Source organism: Falco punctatus (assembly GCF_963210335.1).
Source record: "Falco punctatus genome assembly, chromosome: 4".
NCBI lineage: Eukaryota > Metazoa > Chordata > Aves > Falconiformes > Falconidae > Falco > Falco punctatus.
This window is the reverse complement of record NC_137583.1, coordinates 100149564-100175502: the sequence shown is the minus strand read 5'-3', so window position 1 is coordinate 100175502 and position 25939 is coordinate 100149564. Positions and strand designations below refer to the sequence as shown.

General features: G+C 39.2%; 1 protein-coding gene across 1 annotated transcript in view; it reads left to right on the top strand.

The window, feature by feature from the left end:
- The window catches only part of COL6A6 (collagen type VI alpha 6 chain), a 109792-nt gene that overhangs the window by 32691 nt on the left and 51162 nt on the right, over positions 1-25939 (top strand). The window contains 13 exon segments of the mRNA XM_080383225.1: positions 6298-6647; positions 9660-9738; positions 10329-10474; positions 10571-10663; positions 12192-12245; positions 14974-15045; positions 15510-15536; positions 18378-18422; positions 18649-18702; positions 18948-19010; positions 19973-20038; positions 21137-21190; positions 22105-22140. Coding sequence (XP_080239351.1) covers positions 6298-6647; positions 9660-9738; positions 10329-10474; positions 10571-10663; positions 12192-12245; positions 14974-15045; positions 15510-15536; positions 18378-18422; positions 18649-18702; positions 18948-19010; positions 19973-20038; positions 21137-21190; positions 22105-22140 — 1139 coding nt within the window.

The window sequence follows — 25939 nt, the reverse complement described above, 5'->3', positions numbered from 1 at the left end:
GTAATACACTAAAGAAATTACTCTTCTTCTAGTTGATAACAAAATTAATTTTTTCCATTTATATCCAATGCCAGAGAGATATGAAGAATTGATGACGCTTTGTTCTTTGTATAACTAGGGATAATGTGGTATGTTTTTATGAAACATATACTTATGAGAGAGTTAGGAGAGTTGTCCTAAAAAAATGCAAATAAAATGCAGCAGCTCATTAAAATTTGTTTTTGTTCATGCATGCTGAGGTTCCATATTTTCAAAAGCAATGAAAAACTCTTACAATTGTAAGACTGCCAAAAGCAAGATAAGTCACAGGATTTAACATTTTCATTTTAATAGTCAGGTCTTCTGGAAGATCTGCATGAGGACAGTGTTCTGCGCAGTTGTAGAACATTTTCTGCATGACTGTTGATTTGAGGAAATAATAACTGTTTCATCCATGCCCTGCTAGTGTCATATACTTCTGAAAGGTGTGGAAACACATTGGTTTAGTATTTACTACAAGTAAATGTGGTCGGTCCTGTTTAAGTTGGTGTTAATTTATTTTTTCCCCTCAGATAATAAATATTTATTAGTAATGTATGCTTGCAGAATGGAGCTGAAAGTGCATGAATAACTTCTCCCTTGGGCTCACTTGATAGCCAGTCAACACATTCTTACAGTTGTTGTTTACATACGGAAGTGTGTAAAGCAGTTATCATATGCATTTACTACATATGAGTTCTGTGCAGGCTGTGTATGGAAATCACATTGGTGTGAATTTCAACATCTCTCCTTTGCGTAAGAGTGATGTTGGAGAAGGATGTAGCCTCTGACCCTCTTTATGATGAACTTTATGATGAAAAGAAGGAACTAGTGGGTGCTGAGAATTTATCAGGATAGAAGAAGGATTTTTCTGCAAAAGGCCCAAGGGTCTTGGATTCTGAAAAGCAATCAGGATGCAAAATTATGCTTCTAATAGATTACATATCCTGTAGGAAAACAGGAAAGTTACAAAACATTTCTTCAGTCTGCAGGAAAGCTTCTATGGCAGACATCTTCATGGCAGATGGATCCTGAAGTATAGGGACATAAAGCTTTAAGATCACGCAAGACTTCTTGTACGCAATGGTCAATGACTTTGATAGTGGGCAAGATAAAATCTGTGTTGGTATGATTCAGTACAGTGATGTGCCATACACTGAATTCTTGTTGAACTCTTACTATAACGGGAATGATACCTTATAGAGGATACAGAAATTATATTACAAAGGAGGAAGCACCAAAAGTGGGCAGAGCCTCCAGTTTATGCTAGAGAATCACTTCATAAAGCTGGTGAAGGGTCTAGAGCACAAGTCTTATGAGGAGCAGATGAGGAAACTGGGGTTGTTTAGCCTGGAGAAAAGGAGGCTGAGGGGAGGGAGATCTTACCGCTCTCTACAACCACCTGAAAGGAAGTTGTAGTGAAGTGGGTGTTCAGTCTCTTTTCTCAGGTAACAACTGATAGGATGAGAGGAAATGGCCTCAAGTTGCACTAGGGGAAGTTTAGATTGGATATTAGGAAAAATTTCTTTACTGAAAGAGTTGTCAAGCGCTGGAACAGGTTGCCCAAGGAAGTGGTTGAGTTACCATCCCTGGAAGTATTTAAAAGACATGTAGATGTGGCGCTTAGGAACATGGTTTAATGATGGACTTGGCAGTCCTGGATTAACAGTTGGACTTGATGAACTCAAAGGTCTTTTCCAGCCTAAGTGATTCTATGAATCTAAGTGCTGGTAGCCAAAAGGAAGAAGGGGTTCCTCAGATTGCTATTGTGATAACAAATGGACAACAGGCTGAAGATACTTTTCAAAACCCAGTCACAGCAATCAAGATGCTAGCTTCACATTGTATGCTAGAGATGTTAAAGGTTCTGCTTTGTCTGAGCTTCAAGAAATAGCTAGTGAGCTAACTGATAAGCATGTCTATGAAGTCGAAGATTTTGCTTCTCTGTAGAGACTCTCAGTATTCTACAGGTACTTCGTACTATGCCAGAGGAGGTAAATGGTCCAGCCACCCAGGTTGCCTGTGCTATGTCCTGAAAGAGCTGTTTTCTTTCCACATTTATTTTTTTCTATTCATAGATGAAGTACATGGAATCACAGTGTGTTGCCAAAATACGGGTTTTAACTTCTTGCATCTTCCATCTATTGCTAACTAGATTTCAATAATATCATAACTGTGGTAAACTTTGAGTACCTGTCTACTGTTAAAATATTCAAAATAATAGTTGGAGGGGGGAAGGGGAGGGGTGGAAGGGGAAGGCAGAAATGTGCAACACAGTTGCAATTCATTTAATGAATGATAAAACGTGCAGTCGATTTTCCTTGCTCATGAACAAAGATGGAGAAGAAGCTGTAGTAGTTAATTCTACAATGTGATCTTCCTTGGACAGCTTGCAGAAAAGCCATTTTTGCAGATGTTGTCTTTTTAGTGGATACTTCAACAGGTATTGTCCAGGAAACCTTTCAGAAGGTAAAGAACTTTCTGTCCACCTTGGTTTCAAGTCTTCATGTTGACCTTGATGCAATCCAAGTCGGGCTGGCACAATACGGGGATGACACTTATCTCCTGCTGAATTAGTGTTTGAAAAGTGATGTTTTGGAGCAGATTGGAGAGAATTGAGAACTTACATAGGGAGAGCTCTGGATTTTGTCAGCAAGGAGTGTTTCACTGAACCTGCTTGTAGCAAAGCTAAGGGCTGTGTCCCACAGGTAGCCATTCTCATCACTGGTGGAGAATTCAGTGATGAAGTTGAATTGCTTGCCAGGGAACTGAAGAACAGAGACATCTCCCTCTATGTTGTCGGAACTGGTGTCCAGAACGCAGCTGAGCTTCAGTGCTTCACATCTAGCATTCATATTCATAGGTCCTTAGTGTCTGGAAAGGAAGCAGTGCAGATATACCCAAGGTATCCTAATCAAAAGAGAGAAACAGGAAATTCAGTGATACTTTAAAAAGAGCCTTCCTAAAACCCAACTTTGTCATCTGCAACTGACCATGCTGCTTCAGTGGGACTGTCAGCAGCAACTGTTGACAAAACTTGTCTCACAGAGGCACTGTGGAGAGGGGGTGTGAGAAAATCCATCCTTGGATATGTGAGATGCATTGGCAAACTGTGAGAGCAAATCCACAATAATGCTGAGACACTACTGCAAAGCTTTCCCTGTGTAAGAAACATAAAGTAATATCTCTTATTGCATCTTCTTGGTGGCAACAGTAGCTTGGATGTCACACAGCCTGAGATTCAGCCTTTTATCATATATCAGATGCTGGTTTTGTGTCTGAGTTTATTCTGACTCGGTGCTGCAGTATCAGTTGAAGTATCAGTATTCAGGGAAGACTGAAGAAGAAAACATGCACAGTTGCTCTTTAAAATGGCATATTCATGCCAGTTATGTAGTAAGACAATACAGAATATGTGTTTGATGAGTTGCAAAAAGAAAAATGTAGTGAATTACAAATCAAAAAGCTGAGCTTTTCCTCTGCAGAAAGGTGGGAGGGACATACTGTGGGGTAAGCGGATGGCATTGATTAGGGATAGCAGGAAGAGACAGTTCTGGAGCAGTTCTTCTCTTTATGCCAATCCTTACAGGGACTTTGACTGTCCTTTAAAGCTCCTTGTTCTCTTCCCTGGGTTTTCACCATATAGGTGATGTTTTACAAGTGTTAGATACATGCACTTTATTCTGTTTGTTATGCCATAAAATCAATCCAACCCAGTTCTCCAGGTTTCATTCCCTTAGTGACCAGAAACTTACTGTGAGAAAGGAACACTGGGATGACCACACTGTTTGTCAAGGTTTTTTGTAACAACAGCTGAACAAATAAGATAACTTTGCCTGTCTTGCACACTAGGGTCAAAAGCCCCAAAACTGGCTGATGTTTGCCAGGGTGTTGGGGGGCAAAATGAAGAGCTGAGCCTTCCTTCCTTAAAGTCAGAAGCTACTTGTCTGTGTGAATGACATCTGCTCAGCTGGTTTTCATAGAGGAGGACAGCTGGGCCTGTTTCAGTGTGAGCTCTGCACCCCATCCCCTCTTTCTCCCATGAAGAGCTGAGCAGGCCTCCAGCTGAAAAGGCATCCCAAGGCTCCTGAAAGCAGAGAGAGCGCTGCTCTGGATAGTGGAGTGCACTGCCATGAAAAGTGTGACTGTAGCTGACGCAGTAGCACCTCCTTGTGTTTCATGGCCAGAGAATAGGGAGATTTAATGGAAGATAGAGCCTAAACTTAATATGTATCAGGCACACTGGTTTAGAGAGAGAGAGAGAGAGAGAAGTTAAGGAAAGCATATTGGCTTTGATCTCACCGATGCATCCATTAATTGTTAAGTTCTGCATAAATTTGTTGCATAAAACAAAGATCATCTTCCTTTGAAGCCAGTTTTATCTTGTCCTGTTATCTGGTTTCCCATCTTTTCTGACCTTCTTTCCTGTAATAAACCTATTAATTCCCCTTTCTCCAGTCACCTTCTCTTAAACTGTCAGATTTTTCAAATTTGAAGAACTGCATTCAAAGTATGAAATGTCAACAGGGTAAAAAGACACCTTTGCAGCAGTAAGATGAGGCAGTTTAACAGTGTAGATGTGTGTGGGAGAACAGGTGATTAGAAACAGGTTAGCTACATGGAGGTGTTAACTCCTGCAAATAAATAGATATTATCTACAGAGTATAGAATACCTACCATAAGGTGTTTTACACATTCTCATGCACAACACAGTAGCACAAAAGTGATTGCTTTACTGCTGTTTTGGTATTATTGCTGGTAGATGGGAGTTGGCAGGGAATGATTTAAGAGCTGGGCAGTGTGGATGACCAATTGTCAGGGCTAAACTGCTGGTTACCTTTTGCACTGCCTCCAAACTATATTAAAAAACCCAGATCTACGAAAAATCTCGTAGTGAAACCATACTGTGTGTGCTGGACATGAACACGTACCAGAAGAAATAGACAATAAATTTTATGTTTGTGGAATTATGGAAATGTTTAATCAGAAACATCCCTTACCAATTAGAAAAAAGTTGTTCCCTGAACTGATGATGGCCTTTGCATCACAGGTGTTCTGTGAATCTCGAAATCATGTGCAGCCTCACAACCTGGCTGAGGGGCATGACTGGGGTGTGTGTGCAGACATGTATGTCTGTATAGATACACTTAACTGTTCTTGTTGTGGACTAAACAGAAAAAGCTGTATAGATTTCTTATGTTGCTCTGAGGCCTGAATGTCAGAATTTTTTTGCCATAAAAACTCATTCAATGTGACTTTTTACGTTTAAAGATTTTCATACTGCTTACCAGCAAATCATACCCTCTAGGGGGCAGTTTGTACCACAAGTGAAAATACTGAGACAACAATGGCAACTCTGAGATGAAATTATTTCTGGATATATTTAGTAAAGAGCTGAACACATTAATCTTTTCCTATGGGTGAGAGAAAATTCAGAAAGCTGTAATGAAGCTTTCATGGAATAATGGTCTATAGGAACTAGGCCAAACTAGCAAACATGGAAAACAACCTTATATTTGATAAGTGTTTCAGAGTCAATGGATGAAGAAGGAACAAAATTAGGGAGAGTGCTGTTTTACAGAAAAAAATGCATGCTTCTGACTTCCTTGCAGAAGTACAGCAATGGATGATAATGTATCTGGGGCACAGAACAAAATTCAGCATGACATGTGAAGAATCAAGGTACAGAAGAAATAAGCCAAGTAATTTAGCTGCTAAATGAGGGCAAGATGATTGGGGAGGGGGGAGTGATTAGCCACATTACAGTCTTTACTATCAGGAGCTATGCAAGCAATTACATAACTGAGGTAGCCCTCACCTTACAGCAACTGTTATTCACAATGGATATATGACATTGCAGGTAGGCAATTCTGCTTCTTTCTCTCACATTTGTTTTTGGCCTGTTGTACATTTGTATGTATCACCTGGTCTTGTGACAAAGTGATAAAGCACAGTCAGGCTTCAAGATTCCCATTGCAATTGGAATATGTATTGCACATTCTCAATCCTAGCAAAGCTCATGGAAACCTTTACAAGATTAGGCCCTTTGAGGACATTTGACAGCTGGACAACTGTGACCTGTTTTGCAGTTTGGGTATGTGCATATATCCAGTAATGTAGTCCTTAGTATCTGCAAGTTCATAATATCATCTCACTGATTATGACTTCTGGTTTTAAATCTACTGTATTGAATTTTGTTCCACTCCCACGATTCTGAAAAGAGACAAGATCACAAATAGTGTATGTTTGTAGTTTCCTGATTCTTTTACTTTTTTTCAGATTGCGACATAGATCTTTCTATAGCAATTGATATTTCAAGACGCATGTGGCCAGCATCCACAGTGCTTCTGAAACTGAAATTGCAAGCATATCTCCCCAGACTTTTACTCCAGATGAAATTGCTGCCAAATACCAGCTGTAGTGCTGTCTCTCCAGTCAACATTAGATTCAAGTTCCAAGTGTTGGCACAGACCAAACAATTCATCTTTGACTCTGATTTTGAAGATTATAATGAGGGAATCATCCAGAAGTTCTTAGATGTACAGACCACTGTGGACACCTACCTGAATTCAGACTTCTTACAGGCACTTGAAGAGAAGTTCTTTAGTGTGACCTCTGCTAAAGTTAAGGTAACTGAATGATGTGAACATATATGTTGGAAAATTCGTTTGTTATTTACAGACTCTGATGCTAGGTACTCCAGGGAGACATAAAGGTAGTTGGTGTATTCAATAAACAGAATCACAGAATGATTGAGGTTGAAAGAAAACCTCTGAAGGTCACCTTGTTCCACCCCCTGCTCGAGGAGGGTCAACTAGAGCAGGCTGCCCAGGACCATGGCCAGATGGCTTTTGAGTATTTCCAAGAATTCCACAACCTCTCTAGGCAACCTGTGCCAGTGCTCAGTCACCCTCATGGTAAAAAGGTGTTTCCTTACACTTACGTAGAACCTCTTGTTCTTTCCTTTGTCCTGATACAACTGCATACATGAGTCCCAATTCCCTAGGCACTCCTGTAGTAAGATGGTACCCAGAACATTTGGGTTAATACATACGATCATGAATATTCATACAGAAAACCTTCTTATATCTACCATGGAATGTCTTTGTACTCTAAGTAGTGGTAAGAGTTCTCTTTCAGAAACTGAAAATCCTGATCCTGAATCTCTATCCAGAATAATGACAGCTCTAAGCAGAAGTCACATAAAACATCGTTCAAGAAATTTGTTCACAGGGGTTTGTTTTTGTAGTTAACTTGTCAAATAATTTCAAATAAAAAAGCCAAGTTCTGCTTATGGATAACTGATGATCAGAAGAAACTGCAGTTAATTCATCTTGAAGTGAGGTTAAGGGAGAAGCGTAAGGCTTGATCTAATCTGTTCTGAAGAGAATGGGGAATATTTCTGCTTAGGTGAAAAAAAGTTAGATCTCATTGGATTGTTTCAGGGTCATTGCTCTTACAGTTTATTCTTAATAAGGCACTGACTCAGTAAAGCACTGAGCATGTCCTGTAGTAGCTGTTTGAATATAATCACTGAGGTCTCCATGCAGGAAGACCTTCCCACTGAGGAAGGACGGGTTAGCTCTTGCAAAATACATGATGATTCTTCTACGAACCTTATTTTAACTTTTATAAAATGTTAGTTTTAATCTGATGTGGAGTGAGAAAGCCATATTGTTACTAATTCCCCTGCTTTCAGATGAAAGTTGGCATTTGTTTTTTACAAACATTTACAAGCATAGGTATGACTTACCAATTTAGGTTGTAATTTGGTGCATATATACTTTTGTTCCCAAATATTTCTTAAAATGTTATTTTATTCTGAATGGAGAACATGACCACATATGATTTTGCTTCTTTTGGGCCTCAGTAGGGAGAATTTGTTTGACGTATAAGTAAAAGCAGTGCTTTTTCTCTCCTAGTTGCCAATTCTGTTAAATTTCTGTTGAAGATTAAAGTCAAGCAAGACTTTCTCCATATGCATTATTATTAGAAATAAATATCCTGCATACCTCAGCACTTTACCAGTGCATTAATATTCCCTTCTGATACTGTTTATGTGCAAATTTAAAATACAAGACTAGAATGCACATGAAATCACAACTTAATCTCCCTAGGATCATGAGCAATAACATGCTTGTTCTGTAAAGATTATTAGTTATCAACCTCATCAGGGATAGTGATTCTCTGTTGTTTGCATTTCTTCTCTTCTTTTTTTTTTTTTTTTGGTTTTCAGCAAAAGTTGGACCTAATTGCAGCATTTTTGTCAAAACAAGACTCAGATGCATTCCAACAAGAGCTTCATGTAAATGAAAGCTTTGTAAACTTGTATAATGCCCATGCTAACACCCCACATTCCTTGCCCCCCATGTTTTTAAAATTAAAATATTGGCAACAAAAAGCATCAAGCCCAGGCCCTACAGTGTTGTTTCAAACAGTCTGTGATATATTTACCCATCCATGGTCCAGTTCTCCACTGTATCACGCTCTGCTTAAGCAAATGTAGAATCAGTACCAGTGCCTCTGTATGGGATGTTTGGGAACTTTCCACCACCCAAACTAGTTAGCTCTGCCCACACTTGAATTCTGGTCTCCTTGCTGCTTTAGCACAGAAGTGGGACGTTTGCTGTGGCAGTCACTTCACATTTGCCTTTGCCATCTGTGGGAAAAATTCACTTTTTCAGAAGTAACAGAGTTTGCATTAGTTGAAGCCCTGCATTGTGTAGGGCATGTAAAATAAGAAGGATGGGAGGAAAGGAGTTCTAGCTGTGCTGCTTCACTTGTTGGTCAGAGGGTTTGGGAGGACTTCAAGTCATTGCCACTGGGGGCAGGAGACAGTTCACCTGTGCAGCCACTTTCTGGGAAACGTAATTCACTGGATGAGTGGAGCCTGAGAAGTCTTCTGCTGGTTTGAAGGAGGAAGGTGAGGAGACAAATGGGAAAGGACTAGTCGCTTGGAGGGGAACTGTAAGAAACTGCTTTCCTCAGCCCTGAAAGAGGCTTAACTGTAGCTTTTTGGCCTGAAAAGATGGGAATGTAGCCAATACAAAGGGTCAGGATTAGCATCATTACATGAGCTAAACCTTATGTGTTAACAAGGAAGAGTATGGCAGAGAGTGGAGCAGGATGATTCACTGCCTGTGTGGAAAGGGCAAGAGGGTATAAGAATCTGCAGGGAGGGAGGATTGACCCAGAGGGGATGCAGTTCTTGGTGTGGCTCAGTTGACAGCTAACTGGAGCTGCTCTTGCAGAAAGGGAAATTTTTGTTTGCACCAAGTTCTTCTCCACATTCACATATAGGAGAACTCTTCTGGTATCAGAGAAAGCTCTTCAGTGGATAAGTCACAGCAGAATTGGTCTTCTACCTAGCATACTAAGAAGATGACAGATAAAATTAATAGCAATGCTATGAACTGGTCAGTAAGACATATCTTTCACATAGGAGAGCTGTCAGGGAAGGGAGGCTTTTGCGTTCTGTTCTCCTTGCTCCTCAGCACTTTTCCCAGCACACTTTCATATCTACCAGAGTGTAGTGCAATTTGACCATCTCATAGCCATTTTCAATGCAAACTGTACTTCTTCCAATGACTTGACTTTTAGTTTCTTCTTAATTGACTTGGCATTACTCCCTTTCTGAACAGGTTCTGTTAGTATTTTCAGATGGGCTGGATGATTCGCTGGAAGACCTCAGAAAAGCAGCTGACTCACTTCGCTTTAAAGGTATTACAGTACCACATTGATGCTTCAGCCTCCTGCTAGCAGTTGCCCAACGTATTGCTCCCCCACTGCAATTTTTCCACATAACATTGCCTCTCTGTGCTCATATGGCATTCCTCAGGAGTCACTCAGAGTCTCTGCTTCTTCATGTGAACCAGTGTACATGATGGCTTGTCACCAGTTGGCAAATGATGGAAGGAACACTCCTAGGGGTGTAGAGGGCCTGGGGTGGTTCTGGTTTCTGGAGTCCAGCTCCAGCAGCTGAGGCAGTTTGGGGCAGCCCCTCTCACTGATAAGTGCAGTACCAGAGGTTAGACTCAACTCTGAGTTCTGCAAGAGTAAAGAGTTTTACTCTTGTGTTTGGGCACCGAGTAGCAGTCTGGTCTGACAACTGGGGAGAGAAGTTAACTGGAAAGTTACTGGTCTGGATTTTTCTCTTACACATTGTTCTCAATAGCTTGATTTCTTTTAACTACTGTGTTGAAGATACGAATTGTAAGTCTTTTAGAGAACTGCTGTTACTCACAGTGATATTGTTGGTTAACTAATATAGTTCAGGCATTCACTAATTTAAATCCATGCTTACATTGAAGGTCTTGATGCACTTCTATTAGTTGGCCTGGACAGTACACAGAACTTGACTGAACTTCGGGAAATAGAGTTTGGCAGAGGGTTTGGATACAATGAACCTCTGAGTGTTGGATTTGCAGAGATTGCAAACATCTTGCAGAGAAACCTTGTAAGTCCTTCTGTGATATGAACAAAAGCGGGAAACCCCCCAGGTTTTGTTTTGTGATTAATATACATAAATTAAATATTTCTTGTCATTTTTCAGGATACTGTTGCAGAAAGGAAATGCTGTAAGGTTGTTTGTAAATGCCTTGGAGAAAATGGTGACCATGGTGGCCAGGGAAGTCCTGGAAGGAAGGTAGGAGAGCTAAGACAGACATTACTTAACATTTGCTTTATTTCTTATAGTGGGTTCATTTTTTTTAGTATTTCAGAGCATGCATGCAGGTGCCCATGACCGTTGCTCTTAGGACAGGTGAAGGAGAAACATGAAATGTGGTCATTTCTCTGCTGCATGAAGTACACTATTGCAAAAGTATTTTTGTAATGAAAGTAATTCATACATATAAAAAATATTATGCATTCTCCTTCATCAATTCAGCAGAAAATGGAGAAGGATTTAAAAAATTAAGTCTGATTAACCAAGAGTCTTATTAGCTGTTGTGAATGAGAAACTTCCAGTTGCCAAGCCAAGAGTAGAAAATAATCCTTTTTCACTAGGTGTAAGCCTTATCCTTTTGTGCCTCTGGCTATTGCAAATATCCTCTTCTGTAAGTTTCTCCTGATCCAATACAGTGGTAATTTACATTTTTTCCTTTAAGATTTTGTATTGTCTGTTTTAAGCCTTTCAAGTATTACAGATATCACCACTTCTACACTATGCTAGTAGACATCATTATTGAAGTTTTTAGAATATGTAGGCCCCATTTGACTACTATTCATTCCATTATTTCTACTTACTCCAGTAACATACTAAGTGAATTATATCTGCAGTTCACGCTTTTCAGTTATGTGGTTGCAATTAAATGAATTTTTGGTTATCTCTTAGCAAAAATATAGTCTTCTTTTTTCTCTCAGTAAAAGTATAGTCTTCTAATATTTATTCATAAACCAATTTATTGATTTCTTCCATTAGTCTTGTTCATCTTATTAACACCTTTCTGTTCTACTGAAATGTTTAGGTTAATGTGCTTAAACAAAACAGTGTTCAGGATGAAGGCATAGTAGTTTTGCAGGCACAGACGTGATGCCTAGGTTGTACAGCCTACAATTGTAAAAATATGTTCTTGCAGCACAAATTCATGTCTCATTTTTGTTCATTTTCATTCCTAGAAATTCCATTTGTTCTAGTTTCTCTATTCAAGTTTTTGTGAGGAGGGTATGAGATTTGTATGACTTCAAATGCGAAGTTGTACTATTGCTAAGTCTTTGTAAGGTATTGCAATATTGTCATCCTAACAAGTTTTTGATTCCTTGTATTTTTCATTTCACCTTAGAATTTCATTACTGTGTAATGCTTCCTTTTCCAAATCACTAAGGAAGATGCTCACTGGGATATTTGGTTGATTTTTTGTTAACCCATCAGGCAGTTTCCTGAAATAACAAACTGAAATTTTATATTGAATATTGAGGGGTTTTGTGGTTTTGTTTTGGTTTTCTAGTTTGTGGGGTTTTTTTCACAGCCATGTCAAGTACGTAGGATTGTGCAGAGTGTCTGTGTAACCGTAGTTGATGAAGCTTGCCCTCTTCAGCATAACCAGATCAGGAAATGGAGAAAGAATTTTTGGGAAATGTTTTCTATCTCTATGTGCCGAGTAATCTGATAGAAATTAACCCAGTGTGCTTTAACAACAATGTTACTTATATCTGAAGTTTCTGTTTTTCAGGGAAGTACAGGTTACAAAGGATCTCCTGGCCATCCTGGTGAGGAAGGCGGGATTGTAAGTGATCATTATTCCTTCCCGCTAAGATGTTGTTGGTTGATGTCTGAACCTGTCTTCAGTTACTTATTCACTCAGTGCTCATCAGTGTGAACCTAAAATGTGTTTAAGCAACATGTATCTGAAGGTAAATATACAGACTTGATTCTCTGTGCCTCTGCACCTCACCATAGTTAGTAATAACTTATAATGCAGAAACAGAATCAATTAGAAAGAATCACACAACAGCATCTTATGTGGCATATTTATGGCTAACTCATACATTCATTTTTCATTACAGTCTGTACCAGATTCTGTGCTGATAGTTTCAGTAAAGGCCATCCCTTCCTGAGGAGATTGAGGCACGGACTTCTGAATTTGACCGGAAGACCTTTTATTAGTCCAAACCCCACGCTTATATATCCTCGTTTGTTGTTCACGCACAACATACTAAAATACCATTGGTTAATCAATACTGTTCACACACTTCTTGGCTACATATAATTGGTTAATTACTAAGCTACAAACACATTGAACTTACTGCATTTTTTTTTTCTCTCTTCTTTATCATCTGTGTGAGTTTCATGTTCTCAGCCAGCTCGACGTGGCATTGCGCATCTGCTCCAGCCTCACTTCATATCCCATTTTTCTTCCAGGCATTCAGCCAACCTTATCTTACTTTCTTTCTTCTTTAGCCTTCAGAGTCCTTCACAGGCATCACGGTCTCCAGCACCTGCCACAAAGCTCTCTACACCTTCCCTTCTTAGCATGAGTGAATATCTTATGACTGGATAACAAAGCTAAATTTTGCAGTGTGTTTTGGCGATTTCTGAACCCTTTGTGGTGTGCTGTTCCTGACATAAACTTGAACATAATGTGCATAAGCCAAATCCCAACCCACTAGGAGTATTTCTTCCTCTTCTGCTGTCTAGAAACCAACAAAAATTCCATAAAGAATAGGACATAATTTTCTTAGCACCACAAGCACAGAACACTGTACACATGACATGGATGTTACTCCTAAATACAGGTGAGAAGCCTTCAAACTAAGAACCAGTAAGGATTTCTCTCTGTACATAACTGTAAAATCCACATTGGAGTAGTTCTAGTTCTCACAGTAGATTGGTCAGCCTGAATTTGTCTTTGGTGAGGCAGCCTGGGGCAAGCTTACTGTCTATTCAGAGAAAGGTGGTAGTGGAAAAGAAGAGTTGTCATTCTAAGATTATCAGGAAAGTGCATTGTGATGGTGGTTTTACAATGTCTTTGGAAATCACTGGCTGTAACTACTGGAGCAGCTTCCATCAGAATATTTCTTTTTTCAGGTGGCCTGATTTGCTGAACAATAGAATAAAATTCCATATAAGTAATTTCCAGAATGACATAAAAATACATACGTTACTCAGGAATGGAACTCTTCTTTTACATCCTTTCAAAGATATGAATGACATGGTGTAAGTAGGAATTAAATTTCAAACAGCGAGGGTTTTTAAAATTGAGAAACATTTTGAACATGTTGAAAGGGAATGCCCCAAATTTTTCACCACAGCATTTTTATTTGAAAGAATCTAAATCTTGCCTGTTTTGAAGTGGTGAAGGGGTGAAAACAATTTCAAATTTGTTTTCCTGTATAACACTGATTTTTTATTTTTGACCTTCTAAGGATACAGAATAATCTTCCAGGACAGATACATTACAGAAATCTTATTTCTGAATTTTCTTGACCCTTCATTTTCCTTTTCTTTACTGTGGAAGGATGAGAAGAAGTCATGTCCACACTTCCTGAAACTTTTTCCATCTCCTGTGTGTGAAGCCTGCTGGTGACTTTTATGTTTTAAATTTGCCTTGCTAAATGCTAAAGTTTTTTCCAGCCACAAGATTAAAATTTGAATCATCCAAAACAGCTGAATATAGTAAATACATAGCAGAAAGCAGGCTGCCGATTATAGATTACAGAAAATGCCACAAAAGAAGGTTGAGGAGCTACTGCTGGACAGCTTTGGTTTACCTTGGTGTAGTACTCAGCTCAGGAATTAGTCTTAATGTTTCACATAGGGAATGCAGCTGTACCAAAATGCTTAAACTTCTGGTTTTTTTTCATATTATGGGGTGTTTTTGTGGCACCATTGTCTAACAATCTAGAATATCATCCATGTTGCTTTTTGGCTAATTTAGAGACCTTTTTTTACAGAAAGAGAATGGTCTTTGTTCTTCTGATCTTAGACTCTTCAAGTTTGACTTCCCTTTTGCATGGTAGTACAGAACCTCTCATGTTTCCTGTGTGTTTGTTCTCATTTTGTCATTGTTTACCTTTTTAGACAGCAGTTTTAAGGGAATCTGCTGTGAGATGCGCTCTTTTTCTAATTTTTTTTAGAACTTCCATCCATAGAAAGCTGGAATAGAAGTTCTCAGAGATCAGTGACTGGAGGAAAGTAATTCAATATTCAGTTAAAAAACAGTCCACCAAAAGGCCTTCCTTCAAGTACAATTTCAGACAGAGATTGGTAGTGCAATTTTAAAACATCCCATGATAGTGAGAGCAGAGAACCAGGTGCAACTCAAACTAGTAACTGACTGTTCTGTTATGGCCAGTATGAAAATTTCCAGGTGACTTCCATTTGTGTCCTTAGTCAGTGAATGGTGATATAATTCTGTGTTGCTTTAATTTTATATAATGACTTAACCCGTAGCCTTTTGTGCCTTTGAATGGGCGTTGTATGGATGAGTTTCAACATTCTCTTCTGTTTCTTAGGGGGAGAGAGGCCCAGCTGGTTTCAATGGGACTCAGGGAGACAGGGGATGCCCAGGTGCCAGAGGCCGTAAGGCAAGTATGTCATTTTAGAAGCATTTTCTAGTTTTGTTTCCCAGAAACCTGTTTTCTGTACTGAGGACAAATACCATGAAGCTTGAATGGACAGCAAGACCCAGCTGTAAGAATAGCAGACAATTTTTGCTGTCTCCTTTTGGGAGGTACTTTGTGTAACCAAATCATGGCTTGGTCAAATGGCTAAGCTGACTCAGCAACTTGCCAGTGATTTTTCCACCACCAGCTCCAGACTGGCGTTAGGAAAGCTGTAAAGCTTTACAGAATGGGAATGAAAATGAAAGCTGTGCTGCATTCCCATGGAAAAGGGATCAATCCCATATGTGGCAGCAGGGAATTGTATGGTAGGGACTACAAATACTGAGCCCAGCATGCCCTCTGCACAGCAAGCTATTGTGTCCTGCTTCTCAAGCTCAATAAAAATACTTTTGCCAAATTTCATCTATATTTATTTTTTATTTCAGGGGTCCAGAGGCTATAGAGGGAGTCAGGTATGTTATTTCATGTGTGATCAATTTTCTTTGACAACAGTACTCTGCTTCCTTTTAAGATCTTACCTTGTAAGATGAAAATATCAACAAGGAAGGAAAACAATGTAAAAACTTCAGAGTATTTAATATACTTTTGCTGTGGTTGTGTAAGATAAGATTTAAATGAGCCATTAGGTATCACATTGCTAAAAGTCAGAAGTCTTATTAATTGTATTTTTAGCATTGTTGCAGTCATTGTTCGTTTAGTCTAATTGACAAGAAAGGAATTTATTTAGTGGCTATTTTAATAATCTGTTAAGGTGATAATTCTGATCAGCTGAATCTCATATTCAAATTGTTGAGGAAGCAGAGCAGAATCATAGAATCATTTAGGTTGGAAAAGACCTTTGAGATCATCATGTTCAACCATTAACCCAGGACTGCCAAGTCCATCACTAAACCATGTCCCTGAGTGCCGCATGTATGCATTTTTTTAAACTCCAGGGATGGTGATTCCACTGTCTCCCTGGGCAGCCTGTTCCAATGCTTGACCACCCTTTCAGAAAAGTTTTTCCTAATATCTAATCTAAACCTCCCCTGGTGCAACTTGAGGCCATTTCCTCTTGTTCTGTTGCTTGTTATCTGGGAGAAGAGACCGACCCCCACCTGTCTACAGCTCCTTTCAGGTAGTTATAGAGAGCAATGAGATCCCCCTCCTCCGAAAGATGGAAAAAAAAGAAGGGAGAAAAAAAGATTGTGACTAATATTTATTGTAGATTTTGACAACATTTTTCCGGAGTTATTATTGACATCTTTTCAATAGCCGAATTTCTCTTCAGCTGTTGTTGTCATCCACTGATCTTGCAGCTCTGCTTATTTAACCTTTCAAACATAACTGTGTTTTAAAGAGATATTGTCACCAATTTGTTAATAAAATGTGACACCTGGAAGACAATGATCTATAATGGCAATATTAGCTCCCAAGCTAAAGCTATAAAAATGGATTTCAGATTGTATTGGGTGCTTTGATAGAAAACCACTCCTAGGAAAGATATAGGAGCCTCAAAGACTCAGAAGATACTTGCTTCCACACGTGCACAGCTACACATGTGAGAAAGTTCAGAGAGTGTTTCTGATACGTCAGCTCTATTAAAGTACTGCTCTGTACTGACTTTTAATGCTCCCATGTTTTTTTCTTCCCTTTTCCATTTTCTGCTCTGTTCCCTGAAGTAATTTGCCTCCTTGAAACATCTGAAACATCTGATTATAGAAGAGGGAGAGTTCTTGCTGGTGATTTTGATTTGTCCAAGTTGAATTGTACAGTAGGACTTATCAGGAGCACAGACCCTACCGAAATCAAATGAATATGTGAATGTCTTCATTATGTTGTGTCATTATATCTACTAATTTTATTTTAACTAAAAATATGAAACTTTCAACACATAAAAAATGTACAGTTCAGTACTGCTAAATTAGTAATGTTGAGGTGGTTTATTGAAGTCTGCAAGGCATTTTAGTACAGCTATTTGGAGAAAAAAGGCAATACTGAGTATTTAATACTATGATGTTTGGCTCAGATTTTCTGTGATAGGAAATGAGGGAGAGAAAAATTAGAACTTGAATAGAAGTCATGATTGCTTACTTAGTGCTCAAAATTTTCGTGGAATACTTACTCAAAAACTTCTTGTTTGTGACATATTAATCTCATAAAATGTAGAGCCAGCCATTTTTTCTTGTAGTACATAAAAAACTGTTATAAACGAATGAAAATATTTCTCAGGAGCTTTAACTAGGTGGTTTTGCAAAATCAGTTTAGCATAAAACCTACAAAGCAATTGTATATGTGTCGCCTGTTAGACTGCGATGCCTGTTGGTTTAACAAGCTTTTATGCCGCTTTCAGTGAGTTGTTGAGTGTCATTTCAGCTTTCAGGGTAGTGGTCTCTGCGAATTTCATTTCTTACTACAAATAAAAACATCACAATTAATTCCTTCATTTTTGTCCAAGTAAAGAAAGACAGAAGAAGCACTTAAAAATATTCTTTAAAAATTGTGTTATTTGGCCAGGTCTGAAACAGATCATCATACATAAATGAAATAAGGTTCTCACAGTTATAACTCTAACCAGAAATCTCACTCTTCATCTGAACAACAAGATAATATTGCAGACTCCCTAAGGTTGGGATGGCGGTTTTGTGAGAAAATGGCTTGCATGAATGATTGCAATATGGTGATTAGTTTTTGCTTACAAAAAGAAGAGCAGGGTGTGTTTGAATGGGAATGTGACTGCTGTTTGTGTAGCAAGCATTACATTGCTGAAACAGTAATGAAGTTTCTTTAACAAGTCCTAAAGCCTAAGATCAGCCTTCTGTAATTGTTTTTATTATGGTTATTCTTTCCAAATTTTCAATACACCATTCATGGTATAAAATTATTATTAAAAAAAAAAAAAAGCAAGCATAATACAAACACATGCAATGGTTGATGCCAGAATTACAAAGTTATCAGCATGCTAGATCAGATACTAGTAGTTGTATTTTGGAATATATCCAGATTTTGAAGGTGCTGCAGGTGGGAAAAAGATTTGAAAACTAACAGATGGAAAAGCAGAATTTAAATCCTGGTGAAGATCTATAATTTTAATAACCATTGTTCTTATGAAGTATTCTTAACTATGAATTGTTTTAAAAGGTAATAATTCATTTAAAATCTGAATTATTAATTCCTATTTGTAATTATTATTCTTGCTAGCCATTGAAAACCAGTATTCTTATTCAGGTTTCCAAAAGTAAGTTGAATACTTCTCTTGCTCAATGAGGCCAGTGGACTGATGCTAATAGGGTTTTTTTTGCTTACTGCTACAGGGTGAACATGGTGAGAGTGGATCTGATGGCACTGATGGAGAGCGGGTAATCATTGCTTTAAATGTGCAGTGCAATTAAAGAGACCTACCTCAGGGTTCAAAAGTATAGTTTTTTGCACCTTTGAATGGGCTTTAAACCTGAACAGAAATTCTGTTGTTTAAAGTTGCATATCTGATTGAAGCTGGGTTCTGCCAGACAAAATTCAGAAACCACACGTCAGAAAGAGCAACCATTAATTTTTTTCTTCTTTTTTCCCCCTTTGTGAGTCTAGGGAGAACATGGTCTTCCTGGACCTTCTGGAGAGAAAGGCAGCGCTGGAAAATGGGTGAAACATCCTTTATAGCAATGTTTAGATTTTATGGCAACATCTTTCAAAAGTCTAATGCTATCTGTAATCCCTGTAAGTTGTTTTTAATAGCTGCCTGTTCTCTAGTATCATGTGTCTCCTACTGTAAATCAGTGTAGCTCCGTGGACTTAAAACAGATCTGTGTTCTTTTACTTGGCCTTCCTCTACCACAGATATTATTTCTGTCTGTACCCAAATTGTTGTGCTCTTTTTATGAATTTAGGGCAGAAAAGGCCCAAGAGGAGAACCAGGTGAACGAGGAGAATCTGGTCTAAGAGGAGATCATGTAAGTGTAATCCTTCCTTCTTGTTAGGTTGCACTGATTTATGCCTGGATTTTGTGATGGAGCTGCCTGAAATATATATGATCTGATGATTTTTTCACAATCCTAGATGGTGCAATGTTCTGCAAAGATGTATGGCATATTCCAGAAGTCCTGAATTATTTAGATGCAGATGGGCTGATGTGTTTTGATATGTTATTCGGAAGCAGATGTTTAAGCTTCAGGTCTCCTTGTTCCTTGCATTTTTGTTTTATTTATTTATTTGGTTTTGGGCAGTGTAACTCCTTTTGGAGCTACTTAGTCCTTGAAAATCCTTTGCACTGACTCTTGGTTAGCAATTTATAATGATGCAAAGGCAAGTTACTTCTTCATGCTGACATTTTTTTCCTTGCATGCTCTGGAGCCCTATATAAATGTAGTCCTTGAGGATGGAAATTTCAGTGCAGACACCACGCTTCTCACATCACAGATTTAAGTCTTCTCACACATATTTCAAAGGCCTTTGTTTCAAACAGTCAGATATAGTGTTGACTCCTGTCTCCTAATGCTTATAAAAAAAATATAAAATCAGGTGTCATGGTAACTTGCCTCTTTGAGAGATCTGGATTTCACCTGTGACTAAATGGACCTCCATTCTAGTGTAACTCCATCTGAAACTCACTAGCTAGCTATGATCTTAACTCAGTTAACTATACCCAAACAGCCAGAACAGCTTCACATTTTCAGGGTTTATTTTGTTGCCCACTGGTAATATGTCTTCTCATCTCTTTGTGAAAGAAACTTGTGGATTTGCAGAATTTCCTATATAGTGTTTTTACAAGCATCTTCATTTAAAATAGCCTTTGCATTTCTTGTTGGCTGCAATGACAAATCTCTTCAACCCTATTTCCATATTCTGCCTCTGTAATCAGTGTAATAGAGCTGGTGTCACTGAAAATGCTGAGCTTTCTGTTTATCTCTTCCAGGGAGATCCTGGGATTAGCAATAATGTTCCTGGTCCTAAGGGTGAAAAGGGAAACCCAGCACAGCAGGTAAACAAGTAATTTTATATTAAGGAGAGAGGATATGCATAATTGCTAAGTTCTATTGGCTGTCCAGTGACTTAAGCAGCTCTTTTCTTTTGTATTTTACGTTTAGTTTATGTCTGCAACGCAGAAAGCTTTGAGAAGTGCTTGATACTGAAAAAAAAAATAATTGAAAAGTTTAACAAAGACTATGGAAAGATTTTCATAATATAGAGCTAAGATGGATTTAGTATAAATATGTTATTCTACCACAGATTTACATCACCAGTTTGAGAGGCTTCTAGTAATGGGTTGTAAGGATACTATTAAAAGCCATGCTGGAAAACATGCATGGAGTATCAACAGGTGTACTCATTTGACTATGGAACTGCTATTTCCTGAGGGTGGTGGACAAACTCCATTTTGATCTGTATCTAGAATATAAGATAAGAGCTGGGATATGCGCTTATATAGTGACATCTGAATTCTTAAGAGGTGTTCGAGCAATACTGCAAGAAAAGAAACATAACAGAAAAGCACCACCCATTTAACCACCTCACTTTGTTTGGAAGGAATAAGCAAAGATGATAAGTAGTTGGACAGTAGTATATAAGTGATGGTGGATGAAAGCTTAAGAGGGAGAGAACTAGCAACATGTGAGAAAAATGAACCATTTCAGAAATTTTATTCTCTCTGAACAAGTAGGGGTATGTGCATATATGTCTATGTAGAGTGTGCTGAAAGCCATATAAAAACTGTGAGGGTCACTTTTTGGAATAATTGTGTTTTGATGATTTTTTGGAAACAAACCTCATCAAACTTTCTCATCTTAAGAAGTCTAACTGAAAGGCTGAAGTTAACAAAAATGATTTCACAAAATCCTTGACCAAGTATCAGCTGTTAGTAACGGATGGATTGGAAATCCAAAGTGAGCATGATCTCTCTGGTTTATAATTTTTGATTGTAAATGATTTGCAGGGAACAGGAATCAGCATTTAGCATGATACAACTGATTGCAATGAAATTACTTAGGAGAAGAAACAAAGAAGGAAAGTATAAAGAAGAATGTGTAAGTACAAGAGAAAGAGAGTATTTAAAGAGCTTGTTCGTTACTTTGTTTTTCAGGGAGACCCAGGACCACATGGACTTGAAGGAGAGCAGGGTGATGCTGGCCCTGATGTAAGAAGAGTAATCAGTACAGGGTGGAAGTAATTGATAAAAGATAGAATGGGGTTCCCATTGAGAAAACCCAACTTTTCTCTTCTTTTTACCCACACTTCGAACTCCTGCAATGAGAGGGAACAAAAATCTTCTAAAGTTTTCATAGTGAAACATATTTGGCTTCAAATTTAGTAGCTTATGTGTATTGCAATGTGGTTGTGTTGTTTTTTGGTTTTTTTTGTTTTTAAATCAGGACTTTGCTGTCCTGTTAATTTTAGTTCTGATTCATGTGAAGTCACAAGCCTTAAACTCAATGCAACCTTTTCTATGAGCCTTAATTGCTTCATAATTTCACCATAGATTAATCTATCCCTTTTTCCTCCCTGTGACTGCTCTTTTTAGTCCACTGGAGACTGGAACTCTTGAAGGCACCTCTTCTAGTCTGTCAGAAACGTGCCTGATGCCAAAGTCTGGAATTATGATCCCTCCTCAGTCAGGCTGCAGAAACATCCTAAAGGCCTCCAGTGATGTGATACTTAACAGTAGCATTCACAAGTCATACTGAGCAGTGTGCAGTGGGACAGGGTGCAGACCTCTTAGCTCAGAGAAAGAGGGGTCTTGTTCTCTCTATTTTTGACAAGGGCCAGCTGACTGGGAAAGTGTTTTCCGGAACCTTGTTGAGATGCCTTCCCTCTGCAGTCACTAAGGGTCGGTCTAAAGCCTTTTTTCCTGATAAAGCTTACTTGTGTAAGAATTTCTATCCCAAGTCCACTTTTCTCTCATTTTTACTCTAAACCTTTCTTTGGAAACAATCTCTGCTTTCTGTAAGCTGTATTTGATTTGATTGTATGTATAATGTGTTTTATTATAAGATGCTGTTTCACATATTGCTCAATGTTCTGGATCTAATCTCTCATGCCATTCTTTCCTAGGGTGCAACAGGTCGAAGAGGCCCTCCAGGTATTAAGGTGAGTGGGTAACCCTACTGCTTCCTATCTATATGCAGCTACATGTTCAGCCTGAGCATTTGCTCCTCTTACGGGAGAAATTTCTGTGTGATCCAAGACACAAGTGTTTAACAATCAGAAGTCTATTTCAAGCCAAGGCAACCCTTGGATCTCAGGTGGATGTACCAGAGGCCTTCCTGACTTGAAGGATTTAGAATTGGAAAGCAGCTTCCATTGAAGTAAAAAGACAGTTACTTTTATTATTAAGGCAAATGTCGGAATGCAAGCAGAGAAGAAACTGTCACTAAAGGTGATGGGAATGAGTAGTCAAGCTGCATTCCTGCAACATAAGGCCAGAAGCCTCACAGTTTTTTCTTCCTTTGCTGCATGCACAGAGATACATGCATGGCACATATGCAGCAGAGACAAAACTAAGGTAAGTTCTAAATATGGTGCTTGGCTAAACCACAAACTTAAGAGTGTTAACTGCAGCTTTGCATATTGGCTGAAAGCATACAAAAGAATCAAGATTTTTGAAAACAATTTAATTTCCAAAGTAATTACCTAGGGGAATACAGTGTAGTTTGAATGCTTGTATATGATGTAAGGAGTAGGCCAACACCAATGCATGCTGACTCATCATTCCAGAAAGATCCTCTGATGGAAAATTCTCTCATGTTAGGTGATAGCCCTGGTTTTCCTAGCCTTTATACCCCATGGAGCCACAATGAAAGGAAACTGTCCTGACATCTAATTGGTAAAGACATCAATACCATTCTCTTAAATGAAATGAAGTTTTAAATAATGTTCTTGGCAAAGGAAGCTTGTTTGTCCCAGGGTATAAACTACAAAATAGTTATCAAAGCAAATCTAAAAGCAGGTACATTGAAGAGTGGATTAGTGCAAGTAAAAGTTAAATTCTAGGAACCTGAGAAGACTCAGATTTCCTTCCTTTATTTCACACACATACCCACACCCACATACCCTCTCTCTCTCATAAACATTTTCCTTTGTCTGTCTGTCAGCCTGGCAGGAGTCTATAAGAACATATGAAACCATGACTCCCATACATCTGCTTGCAGGATACACCCCTTATCTCTATCCTATTGCTTGCTTTCTTGAGTATAGGTTATATGATCATTTCAGGAAACACATTGATTAGTACAAGTGGTTCATGTTTGACCCAGTCTCTCTGCAGGGTTGCTAACACAGATAAGTAAGATGGTATGTGGCTTAGTATAGCATTTTCCCTTTATGTTAGTGCATATAAACCCAGGGAAACATTACAATTTTGTGTATGACACTGTCAGTATCTGTATGATGGAGTATGTCTTGAAGTCCTGCCCAGTGTTGGAGTCTGGGGAATGAGGAGAGTTGAAGCTTCTGAATAAATGTGCAGAGCAACATTTTGAGTAGTGATTGTTCTATGCAACTCTTCACTCACAGGCATGGTCAGGGCAAAATTCAGACCAGGTTTATCCCATCAGCTGACATGGCTTCACTAAGGGCAAATTGTACCTGGCAAATTCGGTGACCTTCTATGATGGGATTACCAGTGTTGATGGGTGAGGAAAGAGCAAATGATATCGTCTGCCTGGACTTGTGCAAAGCATTTAGTGCTGTCCTGCGTGACATCTGTGTCTCTAAACTGGAGAGACATGGATTTGGTGGATGGACCACTTGGTGGATAAGGAATTGGCTGGATGGTCACATTCAAAAAGTTGTGGTAAATGGCTCATTGTCCAGGTGGAGACCAGTAATTTCCTCAGGGGTCCATACTGGGATTGCAGGCACCCTCAGCAAGTCTGCCAATGACACCAAGCTGCGTGGGTGGTTGACATGCTGGAAGGAAGGGATGCCATCCAGAGGGATCTTGACAGGCTTGAGAGGTGGGCCTGTGCAAACCTCATGGAATTCAACAAGGCTAAATGCAAGGTCTTCCATGTGGGTCAGAGCAATCCCAAGCACAAATACATACTGGGCAGAGAATGGATTGAGAGCAGCCCTGAGGAGAAAGGCTTTGGGGTGTTGGTGGATGAGAAGCTGAACATGGCCCAGCAATATGCGTTTGCCGCCCAGAAAACCAACCATGTCCTGGGCTGCATCAAAAGAAGCATTGCCAGCAGGTTGAGGGGGTTGCTTCTCCCCCTTTACTTCACTCTCATGAGACCCCACCTGGATTACTGCGTTCAGTTCTGGGCCCCACAACATAAGAACATGGACCTGTTGGAACAAACTTAGAGGAGGACCACAAAGATGATCAGAGGGCTGGAGCACCTCTCCTATGAAGACAGGCTGACAGAGGTGAGGTTTTTCAACCTGGAGAAGAGAAGGCTCTGGGGAGACCTTTTAGCAGCCTTCCAGTACCTAGAGGGGCCTACAAGAAAGCTGAGAGGGACTTTTTACAAAGGCATGTAGCAGTAGGACAAGAGGTAATGGTTTGAAGCTGAAAGAGGGTAGATTTAGGTTAGACAGAGGGAAGAAATTCTTGACTGTGAGGGTGGTGAGACACTGGAACAGGTTGCTCAGAGAAATTGTGGATGCCCCATCCCTGGAAATGTTCAGGGCTGGGTTAGATGGAGCTTTGAGCAACCTGATCTACTGGAAGTGTCTTTGCCCATGGCAGGTGTGTTAGAACTAGGTAATCTTTAAGGTCCCTTCCAACCCAAACCATTCTGTAATTCTATAATCTTTCCAAGTCAGACTCATGTAATTCTGATGCAGTCCTAGTATCAAAGAGGAGACAAGATGAAGTGCATGCCCTCTTTGTTTCAGTCCTCAAGCAGCAATTGTTTCAAAGTCTCTGCCAAAGCCCTGTTTCCTTTGTCAAAGTTCATTATCTGAAAGTGTTCAGCACATGCTATTAGAGGACACCCGTTAATAGTTTGCATAGTTTGATAGATTTGATACATTTCTCATGTTTCTAATTGTGGATGCAGTTTGTGAATTGAAGTCCTTGTTGTGTTCTTAATTTGGCAAAAGGTGCACGATTTTTCATAAAACCTGCACGGATTGAGTGCTTTTTCTGCAACAGCAACAGTTTTTTAAACTGAAGGCCAAGTGTAAAATGTTAATAAATAACAGTGAGCATAGCCATGATGCCGCAATATAGAGCATATGTTTCAGCAAAGGAAAAAGACTGCTGTGAGGGGTGGAGTGTCTTTAATGGCAGTAATATTTCTTCAGCAGCACAGTGTTTGATTTGACTCTCATTTCTGGGCTTCCTGTCCCTCTGCTATTGAGAGGAGCAGAGTTTTGGTATACCTTTATTACTGTCCTCCCATGTGCAGTGGCCAGGTAACAGATATTTTTTTTACATTTAAGATGATTCAGTTTAATTTTTCACTGGGAAATGACAGTCACAAGTGAGAGTCCTGCAAGTTCACCAAACTACAGTCCAGTCACATCCCAGCCTCATCCAATACACAGGTAGGCCTTGTGCTGAAACCTCTGCCCCACCTGGTTTCTGAAATCCCGATCTGGATTTCACTTTGAGAATCCAGAGTTTTTAATGTCTGGGATATCGCAAATAGGTATAGACTGGAAGATTTTGATGCTATCCGCCAGTAAGGTGAAAGCATCATGCTTTGGCTACTTACAAGGATCAGCGTAACTTGAAAGAATATGAGTATACCTATTTAGTTATGGTTCCGTGGTGCATGAAGTCATGGTTCTCTGTCAGAGTAGTTCTCCATGGATAAGGCTGAAGAGGATCTGCCCTTGTGGGCCTTCTTGACTTCTCATAATCTCTACAGTGGACAACGACAAAAGTAATACAGGAAAATTGCTTAGACTGTGGTGTAAAATGCACTTGGGAAAA